The sequence below is a fragment of the Kluyveromyces lactis genome, assembly GCF_000002515.2.
Source record: "Kluyveromyces lactis strain NRRL Y-1140 chromosome C complete sequence".
Classification (NCBI taxonomy): domain Eukaryota; kingdom Fungi; phylum Ascomycota; class Saccharomycetes; order Saccharomycetales; family Saccharomycetaceae; genus Kluyveromyces; species Kluyveromyces lactis.
Window position 1 is genome coordinate 1,367,841 of NC_006039.1, and position 13,244 is coordinate 1,381,084.

At 37.2% G+C, this 13,244-nt stretch overlaps 4 protein-coding genes across 4 annotated transcripts; 1 reads left to right on the plus strand and 3 right to left on the minus strand.

Annotated features, from left to right (window-relative positions):
* Positions 1-39: 39 nt before the first annotated feature.
* On the minus strand, positions 40-6,903 carry MEC1 (protein kinase MEC1; the record flags this gene model as incomplete). Its single annotated transcript, XM_452905.1, has 1 exon — positions 40-6,903. The coding sequence occupies one exon, from the start codon at positions 6,901-6,903 to the stop codon at positions 40-42; it is 6,864 nt and encodes a 2,287-aa protein (XP_452905.1).
* A 408-nt stretch (positions 6,904-7,311) lies between these two features.
* Positions 7,312-7,710, minus strand: CKS1 (cyclin-dependent protein kinase regulatory subunit CKS1; the record flags this gene model as incomplete). Its single annotated transcript, XM_452906.1, has 1 exon — positions 7,312-7,710. One exon carries the CDS (start codon positions 7,708-7,710, stop codon positions 7,312-7,314), a length of 399 nt encoding a protein of 132 aa, XP_452906.1.
* A 357-nt stretch (positions 7,711-8,067) lies between these two features.
* On the plus strand, positions 8,068-10,404 carry HSL7 (protein arginine N-methyltransferase; the record flags this gene model as incomplete). Its single annotated transcript, XM_452907.1, has 1 exon — positions 8,068-10,404. One exon carries the CDS (start codon positions 8,068-8,070, stop codon positions 10,402-10,404), a length of 2,337 nt encoding a protein of 778 aa, XP_452907.1.
* Positions 10,405-10,483: 79 nt separating this feature from the next.
* Positions 10,484-12,739, minus strand: KLLA0_C15851g (uncharacterized protein; the record flags this gene model as incomplete). Its single annotated transcript, XM_452908.1, has 1 exon — positions 10,484-12,739. One exon carries the CDS (start codon positions 12,737-12,739, stop codon positions 10,484-10,486), a length of 2,256 nt encoding a protein of 751 aa, XP_452908.1.
* Positions 12,740-13,244: the final 505 nt, after the last annotated feature.

Here is a 13,244-nt window from a genome sequence, read left to right on the forward strand (position 1 = left end):
AACTTTGTAGAAAATTGTAACATAGATTTTAAGGAATAATTACCAAAAAGGCAACCAACCGATATACATTTTACTTAGATTTTCCACCGAACATGATTCTTGAGTGAGAGCTTCCACTTGCCCACTAACACTCAAAGCCAGTCCATCACGGGCATCAATGCCTCTAATTTTGTCTCGAAGAACTTTAAGGGCGTTTTGTATTGACTCATCGATTTTCCTGTCATACATAATAGTTTCAATTATGTTTACAAGACCTATTTCATTGTTTCTCATGACTCTTAGAGTAACTTCACTTGACTTTTTGAAAGTACCCTCCGTTCCAATAATACCAAATGCGTCAGTAATATTTTGCGTCAATCTGAATGGAACAATTTCTGGAACAGGAAGCTTTTTACCCTTCTCGAAAAGACAGTCAAAATCAACATGCAAGACTCTTCCTGTCAAGACATCCAAAAGGATATTTTCACAGTGTCTATCCCCGAGACCCAATATATGGCCGACCATTGCCATAACAGAGTAAGATCTGACAAATCCATTTCTTGCGTTATACCATGTGATTGGATCCGGGAAGTTGTCAAGAAACCACTGATATAAAACTGGTGGAAACTTTTTCAAACAGTCCTTATGAAACGCCAACTTTTGGTCCGAAGGTATTGATTGCCATTTTTCCTGTAATGATTTTAATGAGTATTTTATCTTCATACTTTCATATTTCATACTCAAAAGCGAACGTAACGTAACCACGTTAGGAACTATTTCTAATAGTCCACAATCTTCACGTAAAGAGAGAACACCATAAGTAGTTATTCCTAAATTTCGTTTTCTAGACTCGACATCTTTACTCAACAGGAAACTCATTGTGTTGGCAAACTGCATATATTGATTATCCTGTCTGACATCCTCTTTTTTGCACATGATGCCGTAAATATTTCCATCAGAGCCGATCACAGTGAGCTTTTTCGGTTTTTTCAAACTGTTAAATACCATGTACTGGGATGAAAATCTGGCGATGGAAACCATGACACTTTTGAATAGATCTGAGTTCATGCTCGTAGCTGTGGATGGTAAAAGCTTCTTTAAATTAATGTTGACGGGCACACACATGTCATTTGGCGCGAGTTCTAGATTAAATTTGAAATCACTATCTATTGATCTCCCTGATCTGCTAGCAGTATTCTTAACGTCTTTTATACATACCCTGGTCAATGACTGCACCAATGATATCGCTGTTCCTGGTAATTTAGTCCTTGGGTTTTTTTTCTGGAATGCTTCAACTATTTGTTTCCCTATATTCCTTCTTTCCAGGCTTTCTGAGTTCAACAAAATCGATATATACCATAGCATCACTGAAGGATATTCCAACGTCATATGAAATAATATGTTAACAATGGTGTGTATTGTCGCGGTATGAGGATGCATTAACCTGGAGAGAAGTTGAGTTAAAACGGTATACCATATATGTATACCGCAATTTTTGACTGCCGTATCGATTTTGTTGCAGATTCTTGAAGAATAATTACTAACATCAGAAATGCTATTATTCACGTCGTTTTTAGCTGTGTCTAACCAAAGTGTGACAACTTTTGGCAAGGATTGTCTTATGTTGGGAGAGCCTTTCTCGAAAGAGGTCAAAAAGTTTGTGATTGATCTATATTCTAATGAGCCATCAGAAACATATCCTTCAGCCTTTTTCTTCTCCAGAAGCTTACTGTAATACAAACCCATAGAGTAAAATGGAGCGTCCCAATTTTTATCAAAACGAATAAGCTCGTTGTATTGCTTGATAATTTGCTCAGAAACCGAGCTATTAGACAAATCCAACCACTCCGTATACTTCAATAGCACTTCCTTGAAATCTTGATTTTCGGAGGAAGCAGTAGAAGGATCATCTTTAAATCGTTTTGTTATCTCTGCAACAGTTTTCAAGGCCATATCTTTTTCACCTTGTTTCCATAAAATTTCTGCAAACTCAAGCTCCGCGGAATGGTGGTTATATTTCAAAGCATTCATCAAATCTTCTGCTGCCAAATCAAGACGATTTTCTTTACGATCAAGCTGAGAAAGTTGGAAATACACATTCGAAATGTCATTCTGTAGATGCTGATTCTTTGAAATAATTTCTACAGTTTTCCTTATTGACAAAAGATAATGATTTGGAGAAAAATCCGAACCTACGTGCGACAGCCTACCATCTAATGCTTTCGAAGCATTTGAAAATTCAGACTGAGTATGTGCGCTGCACAGCAGTTTGATATCTGTAAGTGCGTGAAGCTTTTGCAAAACTTCTCGATTCTTCAACAAAGTTGTGCTAGTAGATGGAATGGTAAATTGGGCTCCAATAAGAGTGAAACATTTGTTTATATAGCGCTCCACATTTTGCTGCTGATTTCTACTAACAGCTTGCAAAACCTTGGCAATATTATAATGCAAAAGTAATGAGGGATCGTTAAACATTTGAATGTGCTCCACTCTTTCAATCCACCTCGTTAACTCAACAATGTTACCAGTTTGACTGACAGCTTCAATACCCATATTCAACAAATCTCCGTCATTATCGACCAAGAATCCCTTCGTCTCAGGAAGATGCACTTTAACCTTCATCAATAGTTCTTCGTATAGTTGATGGCTATACATTGACTTTAACATTTTCATATTTGATGACTTAACCAGTTCTGAACTAGTGGTAGAATTAGCTGATAGCTTAAAATCACCAAGAGCTTCAAAACAGTCTTGAGCCATTTTCCAGTTTTTTGAATATTGCAGTTCTTCTATTTTTGTGGTTAAATTCCCAGTAGAAAACATCTTTAGCACACCACCTACAGCGTCTACATCCCCAATTTCGGCATATGTGTTCTGAATACATTGCAATAAGTCGGTGGACGCCAAAGACGAGGTTCCGTGTTCTCTATAACTTTGCTCAAGGTAAAGCGCTGAGCGTTCAAAGGAATCTGTTTCCAACGATTTCTTGGCGAGGGTGTCTGACGGTATTGTGTTTACGAATCTCTCAGTTCGGTCCAAAACTTGCAAAACTTTATCCTCCTGAATCATGTAAGTTCCGTTGGCTGCTTGATAGTCTTGCTTGAAACTACTAACCCATTTTTTACAGTATTCATAAACCCTGAAAATGGTATTGTAAGCCATCTTGAGCGAGTCTATCTGAAAGTGATTTAGTTGCTGAAGATCGAAATTGAAAATGAACTCGAACTCTATGGAGAGATTTTCGATGATTTTCGAATACTCGTTATGTTTATTGGCTCTGAGAATGATATCCATCGTGATGAATGGCAGTAAGAAATTTGATAATGTACCATCATCTTCTCTGATCAAAGAAGAAAAAACGTGAAGCGGATGATCTTCCTCTGTACCTATCTTAAGCAAGTCCAAAGTAAGGTTGCGTATCCACACTTGGTAGCCATCTTTCACTTTAAACGAAGGATAACTCAAGGGAACATATTCTTTCCACGACTGGGCAAGATAGAGCGACGATAGTAATGGAAACAAAGTGGTCTTAGAGATATCATTAAACCTGGACCATAATTTAGCTTCTACAGGATAATCATCGGGTCTGTTAATATCCCAATTAACTGAACTGAGCCCACAATACTTCAGAGATTCTTGCATCACCAATGCAACGAATAGTTGTTTTGTGGGGTTTTCACTTTGCCAGAATGCGGGTACTAAAATGTTGTTTACAATACTGATTAAAAATTTGACTGTTTGGGAATGATTATTAAAGTCACAAATTTCTTCAGATAGATTAGTATTCCTGGGTAGAGCATGCTTGGTAACATCTAATAGTCCTATCAGGCTAATACATGATGCTGCTATTTGACAAATTTTGAGATCTCTATTTCTAAATTTGTAAGTGGAATCAAGCAATGCCCCCAATAACGTGGACAGGTGCGACGAATCGTCATGTTTTGTTACAACGTCGACATGTTTTCTGTGAATGGTTGTGCTGAAATACTTTTCCAACTCAAGCAGGGTTTGCAAAATGACATATCTATTGTTACTTCCGAGATTTTCTGTGAAAACCTTGAGCCAGTTGGTAGTTGAAATAACCTTCAAAACCTTACGAGCAACAGTGGGATGTCTCTCTAGGACCTGAAATTCTGGGTTATTTAAAAATGCGAGAAGTATGAATGGCCTTCCTTCAAGTACCAACTTTTGTCTATCTTTCAGCAACGTATCAAAAATCGCTTGGCATTCTAGCTTGCAAGAAGAACTAAATGTTGACCATTTCTGTAAGATCAAGCAGAACAGATCATTGATTATGGCTGTTATTTGCTCCTCATTCAAAAGTTTTATCAGCAAATGCCAGCATTCGAGTGTATTATGTTGGATTTCTGGTATCTCCGACCCTGTTTGTAAACATATACTCAGCTGAGCAAGTGCAGATATAATAGATTTCTTGGAAGCATATTTCATCAAAAAACTTATACCATTCAGTACTCGTAGTTTTTCATAATAAGAAGTTTTACCATCCGAATCATGCATATCATTCGAAAAAACTTGGAATATACCTAACACATTTTGCTCAAGTTTCTGCTGAAATTGTTCTTCCATTTCTTCGTTCCAATCTTCTATATTCTTAAATCTAGTGCCTCGTCTTTTATCTTTTGAGAAGTTTGTTATAAGAAGAAATCTTAATGAAGAGAGAACGCACCTTTCCGTTTCTGTAATTTGACCGTCTAATGTTAATATTTGTTTGCTCATCTTTAAAACTTCTGCTAATGTCTTGTAATCAGGCAAATATAAGGTAATATAATTCTTTCTAAATTTTGGCGCCGTATTTAGAAAAAGGGTTTGAATGGTTTCGATTGAAAAAAATCCATGTTTCACTAATGCTACTGCAAATATCTGTCTACTGTTCCTGTCTAAAAGCTTTAACTTCTTTTCCTCTACGAGAGATTTGTCATTACCGGACATGATACGAGCTACCTCAGTGATAACATCGCTCTTATATTGACCTAAAGCAGAAGGGACAACATATCTTTGAAAGTTCTCCAGTAGAGTCTTTGCAGGATAATCAACAAGTTGAACAATTCTCTGTAGACCTAGTTTCTTCTCAACCAAGCTTCTACCCATCTTTTTGAATAAAACAGGCAAAATTGGCGATAATAATTGGTACGGAGATTTCCCTTGAATTTTAGAGAGATACCGTAATTGTGCCGCCATCATTGTGTGCTCTGCGAAGTCACTCGAATTAAAAAGATCTATCAATTTCAAAAGCAAATCATCGAAGTATTCACTATTACAATTAATGATTAGGTTAATCCAACTCATATGTAAAGTTTCCGTCAAATATGGGGCCTTAGGCTTCTGAAGAAATATTATTAGGAATTTCAGGTTGATGTCTTCATACTTTGAGCCAAGGCTAGCAAAATAGGGAAGAAGGCGAACAGATAGAAGGCGTAAAAACCTTGATCTGCTATTAGATGCTCTTTGAAAGACCTGTAAACAACCGTAACCATCACTTTGTTGAATTAAGTCTGAAGTCTCTTCAAGTTTTGGAGGTTCAAATCGAGAAAATACTTCTATCAAAATAAGGACAACACCGGTGAGCATGGCTTCTGGCATATCTGTAATGGGTATGCTTTTTATAACGTGCTTGGCCAATAATTGAAATGCCAAAGACTTGTGCAATGGAACCAAGTTTAAAGATGATAGCCTCATATTTTGAGAGGCATTGAATTCCACCTGTGGAGATCTTACAAGATTGTTATTGACAAACTTTTCTTTTATAGCCAATTGTCTGATGGAATGCATCGAATGTGTCAATTTTGCGGTGTCACCATCCTTTATCGTGTTTAGTAATGATTCTTTCACCTTATCGTAGAAAGATCTTATATCAGCACTATCAGCTATACAATTTCGAACATTCCCAGAGACTAGACGTAGCTTCGGATTTTCTATGGCTTGATGAAGCCAATGCAATTGCTTATTAGAGAATGTAAACTCTTCCATCGATTCCAGGAACCCTAGTTTCACTGAAACGTATTTTATCGATCTAATAAACAGGGGATCAGCATTCTTATTCGTGTTGATCCATTCATGTAATTCGAATGTATTCTTGATCTCTGCCAACTTTGATTCGTCATGGATACAAAGGTACAAAGTCCGTAACAAAGTCTTGGCTAAAATGGTCGGAGAGATATGCTGATGATGATCTTTAATTAAAGTTTGTATGAGGTCAAACGAGAATCTGAATATTGACAATGACTCTTTAGATAAAGAGATGTAACGAACAAGTAATTGCAAGATGCTCGCAACTTCGACACTTGGTTCGTTAGTTGATTTCAAAACAAAGGCTAGCAATCGCATCAATTTCTGAAACTGACTTTGCCATCTTCTATAGCTGTAATTTCGAAGTAGTCCATCCCTCATAATCCAACCGTTCACTATCACTATTTTTTTCAAGAGGGAATGAAACGTCGGCTTCTCTAGCTTACCTCTCAGACATGTTACTAGTAACTTTTCATACTGAACCATTTGTTCAGTGAACCAAATCTGTAAATTGGAGGTCGATGCAAAAGAGTACGCTTTTAACCATGCACTCACGTATTTGTTTATAAGCCAAATATATTGCATATTGGACCAATGCATTAGCGAACAACTAACCATATTGTTTAAAATAACCTCGATCATAGTAATCTCTTTAACATTGGCTGAGAAAAGGTGTTGGTTGCATCGCAGAAATAAATCAAGTGCTTGAAAGGATTTGTGAAAGATCACCTCATCCGTATTCGTAGATTGCGTATTCTTCAACAATGTCTGTAGTAATTTCCCATTCTTTTCATCTAATTGCAAAGTGCTATCTAACTCTATACCATTTCCTACAGTTCCTGCTGATTTTAACGCCAGTATCAGTTCTTCCAGATATTTTACCCTAGGATTATCCATTTCCTATACGCTGAGAAGATATTACTCTTACACGGCAACTGCACTCTCAATCACACTCACCTAGGACGCCCTAACGAGAGAAAACTGTGTTTCTTTCATAGTCCAGCGTTTGTTTTTGGTTAGTTTCATTATTTATAATTTGACTTATATACAAATTTTGGTATCAATAAGGAATCTCAACACATACATAAATGTGGTATGTACATATGCTAAACACTTCTCCAGAAGTACAATTCAGGCGTCTTAAGCCATTTGCAAGTTTGACAACAGAAGACTAACTTACACAAAGTGTGCAGCCAGGAATTGCAGATCTTTGGGGAAACATTATTCTCTCTTATTAACAGTGTAACGCGTAAAACTGGAATACGATTTTCTTATTATTTCATTTTAAAGTCTTTAGTGGGTAGTTCATATATTTTGACTTTGTTGGCCTGCAGCAATTGATTTTTGCTGCTGCTGTGCGGCAGCATGCGCCGCACGTATTTCAGCCTCGTAATTCAGTGGTCTCTTAAATAGTAAAATATGTGGTTCAGGCGCATGGCATTCGTAATGTTCCCATCCCAGAGATTGTGTAATTCCTAACCCTCTCCATTCGTCTTCTGTTAAGATTCGCAAAGTACCAGTGTCTCCGTTGAAATAATCAGAAGGTATCACTTTTAGCATGGCCTTGGGAAGCATTACATGTCTGTATTCGTGTGTATCGTCGGAGTATCTTGGTGAATAATGAATGCTATCTTGAAATTCGAGAACTCTCGTTCTTTCCTGATCAGAAAGCTTTCTGCCTTGGAAAGCGTGCGTCGAATACATTGTTAGATTCGATCACAACTTAAGCTATACAATTGGAGTGTTAATTAACCCTAGACTACTGATGCTGGATCTTATTCGCTCATCACATATCATGTCTTTAGCATAACTGAAAAGATCTTAGGTATTAAAATAGTATTGTTTACAAAAAAAAAATGAAAATAAATATTGTTTAGGACAGAAACCAGATCCGTCACTATTGATGGTCAGAGATGAGGTAAAAGAATAGGACACAGAGCTATCACTGGTGTAGTGTCTACCATAATTACGGTATAGCTGAAGAAGGGTTTACCAATAAACGTTTGACTGTTGTTGTGAAACTGTTCTGCGTGCTGCGTTTGTGTGTTTGTATGTGCTGAAATGGCAAGTCGAAGTAATGTTTTCGTCGGGATCAAACCTCACAGTGAACATTCCGCTGATGTTCTTGGAACTTCTTCTACAGATAAAAGAGTAGAGAATTATGACTATGTGCTGCTGCCCTTGACAAATACCAGATACAAGGATGCCATGAAGGCCAAGTTTGAAGATTTTCGAGATCACGGTCATGGATGGAATGAAGAACTAAAGTTAGATCCTCCTCAATTGCAAGAGCTGGGGGTATTGCCATCTAATGGAAATGTTTCATATATTGGATTGGTCTCTTACTTTTTAGAGCTCGAGAGCCATGATGCTGATGTCCGGACTTTATCTTTGCAAGTGTTGGAGCACGAATTGCATTATGCAAATTTCGTTGGAATCAGACAGGTTATCTTAGCTCCTCCTAAAAAGTTACACACGCTTCATTACTACGCACAATCTTTGTGTACAGTATTTGATACTTTTAAAGAAGCGTGTCCGACAATATCTATTTCGTTACCTTTGTTTGAAGATTCAGATCCACTTTCGACTTGGGAACTGTGGAACACGATCAGGAAAATGTGCGGATACGAGCCTAAATTGACTGTATCTCTAGCTCTACCTAGACAGAAGACTCCCAGTTTTGTGCTAAACAGATGGCTGAGCGAACCTGTCACATGTCTTTTGATCTCTGCATCCATATTCACAACAAATCAATACAATTACCCTGTATTGAATAAATTTAATCAGCATTTAATCACTGAGTTCCAACGTGTTAACGGTAACGCATCAACATTTGGCGAACTAGCTATCGTTTTACATGGTATGGAGAAATACACGGATAAACTCAAAATTGAACCTACACAGTACCTAGAATACCTCAATTATTTATTGAAAAAGGGAGATAAGCTCATACTAATGGAGACCCAAGATGTTGTCCACAGTGCACCTACAATCATGCCTCCGCTACTACCCCATCATGATAATCTTTCGAATGCAGTTTACCAAGTTTTCGAAAAGGATACTGTCAAGTACGAATTATACGAGAGGGCTATCATGGTCGCTGTATCTGAAATTTTGACAGAAAATTCGTCCAGTTGGAGAGGCCCTACAGAACTTATCACATTAGTTGCAGGTGCAGGCAGGGGTCCATTGGTGGATAAGACATTCCAAGTGTTACATAAACTTGGAGTAACCAACTTCAGGCTATTGGCTATCGAAAAAAACCCACAAGCACTTCTCTATTTACAGAAACGCAACTTTGAACACTGGGACAACAAAGTTGAAGTTATCCGTACTGACATCCGAGAATGGGATGAAAATATTAAAGTCGATCTCTGCATCAGTGAACTTTTGGGGTCTTTCGGCTGTAACGAGTTATCTCCCGAATGTATTGCTCCAATAGAAGCTTTCCATTCAAAACCTAACACAAGGTTTATTCCTCAAGGATATAGTTCCTATGCGTCTCCTATATCATCTCCAATTTTATACCAAAGCCTCATTGAAAAAGGACCAGAATATCTCGAAAAACCTTCAATAATTCACAATGTTCCATATTGCCGTACATCATCCAGAGTAAATGAAATATGGTCATTCTCACATTTGCATCAACAACAGCATCAATTTAACAAAAGTTCAATATCCCACTTTCGAGTAAAGCATAAAAGTGAAATTCATGGTATTGCTGGATACTTTATTGCAACATTATACGGAGATATAACCTTGAGCATAGTTCCAAATGACTCTGTCATTAAAACTTTAGAAGATCAGGAAAATTCTAACATAGATAACTCCAGAAGCCATAACGGATCAACTGCCACTAAAGTGAATCATACGGAAAATATGAAATCATGGTCACCAATGTTTTTCCCCTTGAAGGAACCCTTGTTCTTAAATGATGACACTGAACTTGAAGTATTCATTACTAGAAATGACTTAAATAGCAGAGTTTGGTACGAATGGTCTGTATCATCATTTGTATACCTTGTGTCAAGTTCGGAAATACCAAAATCCGAAGGAGAAAGAGTACCCAGAACTGGATCGAAAGAAAATGCTGATATAGATACTCAGAACCTGACTAAAGCCTTCGCACGATTCGGTCCTCAGAATGACTCCTCAGAAATAGAAGACAAGTATTTTGAAGACTCAATCAATCATACCAATTTCATGTCAGGTAGAACAAATGAATGGGATAGTGTAAAAGACCTGCATGAGATACAAAATAGACATGATTCATCTAATCTAACTAAAGATCAAGAACAACGGAAAAAATCACTAACAGAAGAATATCATGTCAGAGTTAGGACTAATATTTCCAAATTGCATAATCCCAATGGATGCATATATTCGATTCCTCTATAAACAAGGCATTTATAAAAATCGAAGCAAACTTTAACCATTTAGTTTAAATCCGCATATCAATAAATTATTTACTTAATGTTCACCAAGGATTTTCTGTAAGTTTCATTTCATTAGAGGTCCAAACTGCATGTGCAGCGGGTTTTGGTTCGTCCATGTCTTCAAAGGCATTAGATGACACCTCAAACTGATTATCAATTTTGATCTGGTCATGAATTTCGTCTATTTCATCTTGTATCGCAATTGGTAAAATCGGCAAAAATCTATAACTGGACTCGCATTCATCATATAAAAAGTATAGCTCTTGAAGGGTAGGTAGAGTTAGCTTAACAGAAAATTCGATGTCAAGTAAAACGGGTTGTTGATCTTTGATAGCTTTCACCTTTTGCTTCAAAAGTTTCTTCATGCTGGTTTTTCCTTCATTGAGTTCATATCTGTAACGATCCAACGATTTATACAACTGTGTAACGTTTAATCGGCTTAACCTATCAATAGTACCATTCAGAACATCTTCATTCGGATCCAAGGAAGTGGCAACTTGTAACCATTGTAATAGTTGATAAACTGGTTCCAAATGAAATTGCCAGATATGTGCAAAAGATTGGTAAAAGAATAATGAGTTTGATTCGTCCGTACAAGGTTCCTTTTTGATCGGTTTATAGAAATAAACGTTTTCAAGAGGTTGAGAAGGCTTCTTCAGATCAATGGATCCAACATCTTGAACTATAGTCAGTGGGAACCTTTGCCACATGAAGTCATCCATTAGATCGGGCTTCTGGACAGAAAAGTTATGGTTTTTCACCCAATCTTGTAAGATCGAGAGATTCAATCTTATTTGCATCGCGTGTGCTCTTGAAGAGAGTTGCTTAGATTGTATAATCTCGTTGAAAATTGTATTAGCCAACCACTTAGATGATATAGACAAGCACTGTTGCAAAAGAACTGGATGAATGTCATGCAAGTCGAAAACATATGTCAAGGCACCAAAAATCTGAACGATTTTAAGAGGAGAAGGTTTCATTTGTTCCTTTACTGAGGGAGGATACAAAAGCTGAAGAATGTCGTCATATGAATCATGTTTCATACGCTTGAGCTTCCGCTTCTTGAAAAAGTTCCAGTCATTTTTGTACAACGTTTCCTTAACATCAGAGATCGTTGTATATTCAAGGATTCCAGGATGTAATAATGGTTCTAGTCTTGAATTGATGGATGCCGATAGATTTTTTATTAACAGTAGAATGGAGTCTATAATATCCTGTAATAAATGGGGGTATGCAGGGAAGACCATTTCGTCACGATACATGTAATAATACAATAGGTTGAGATATCCCAACGTATAAGATTGCTTTAGGATGTCCTGGTTCGGATCTGCCGCTAATAACTTTTGAAGACATGAGTTATGGATAGATTCAATCATGGTTCTATTATGCCTTTTGTGATGAGCGTATCTGATGCATTGGAAAGTAACTGCGGCCGCAATGTTGGGTTTATGAGGGTATTTGTTTGGAAGTTTTGCAACCAATGAAGATAAACTTTCGATATCCAAACTAGTAAAAGAGATGTATTGCCTAGGTTCAAGATGCTTGTAATTAAACTCGGAATCTGGAGGAATATCAGGTTTAACATCAAGTATAGCCGAACGACTTTCAGGTTCGAAATATGCAGTATTATCATCTATGTCATCATGCAATCTCATATCCACAGTCCGTAAATTCAACTCATCAATGGTCGGATCAATTGCAGTATTCATTTCTGGTGGTGCTTTATACAAATCAGGCAAATCTTTTGGTTTACCATTGAACACCTGATGTATATCCATGAATGAATAAATAGCGGTTCCCGGTACCAATAATGATTGCACCGATTGTCCAGTGCTGGTTGTATAGAACATGTCTAACTTATCAGAAAATCTCATCAATTCCGTTAAACACGCATATCGATTCAAATAACAACACCACATGATGGGCGTCCAATGGTTTAAATCATCAGTAAGGTTTAAATCCAATCCCTTCTTATAACTTTCCCTGTTACTTAGTAACGTCTCTAAGAACGGTAGTCTGTCATACGCAATACAATACGTTATTACAGGAACACCAGTTAGACGTTTATCATTAACATTTAGACTTTCAACTGCAGATTGAAATTCCATCTCACTGGAGTCGATATCTTCCAGTAATTTATAAACATGTCCCCATTTAGAGTCATCGATAGAGTTTCGTAGACTTTGCTTAAGTTTATCCAATTGATCGTCTGTGCTGCCATTCAATATATTCAAACCTGCCACTCCATGGTTAAGAGTGCTTGACCCGACACTTCTCCACGGGTCATCAATATCCATGGTTTATTACCGGAGGAATAACCGTTATATTTATAGTAATAAGAACCGAAGATCCTGAAGAATAAAGAGGTCTTTTTAAAAATATAGCACTTTAACCGAAAGTGAACTTTTCACTTCTTTCGTACAGAAATTATTGAAGTAATTTATCTTACTTGTAGTTTCTCAGAACAAATGGGTCAAGTTCAGACTAAACCTGACCTTCGATCCATTACGCAATTTACGCACATTATGTGTATGAATATTATATCGCCTTTAATATACATTTCTTCGATTTTGGGATTTTCTAAAGCCGGGTCACATTGGAATGCATCCTGGATAAAAGCCATCGTTGTTACCCGGCATAAAGTCGAAAAATAAAACCCCAACATGATCACGTGATCCGAAATGCCTGGCTGGGATGTACGTTCTTCAAACGAAGGGACCAACTTCTCGAGAGAGTGAAAAAATGTGACATCTACCATGTAAATAATATCATTACTTGAGTGCACTTTACTTCTATATAAGC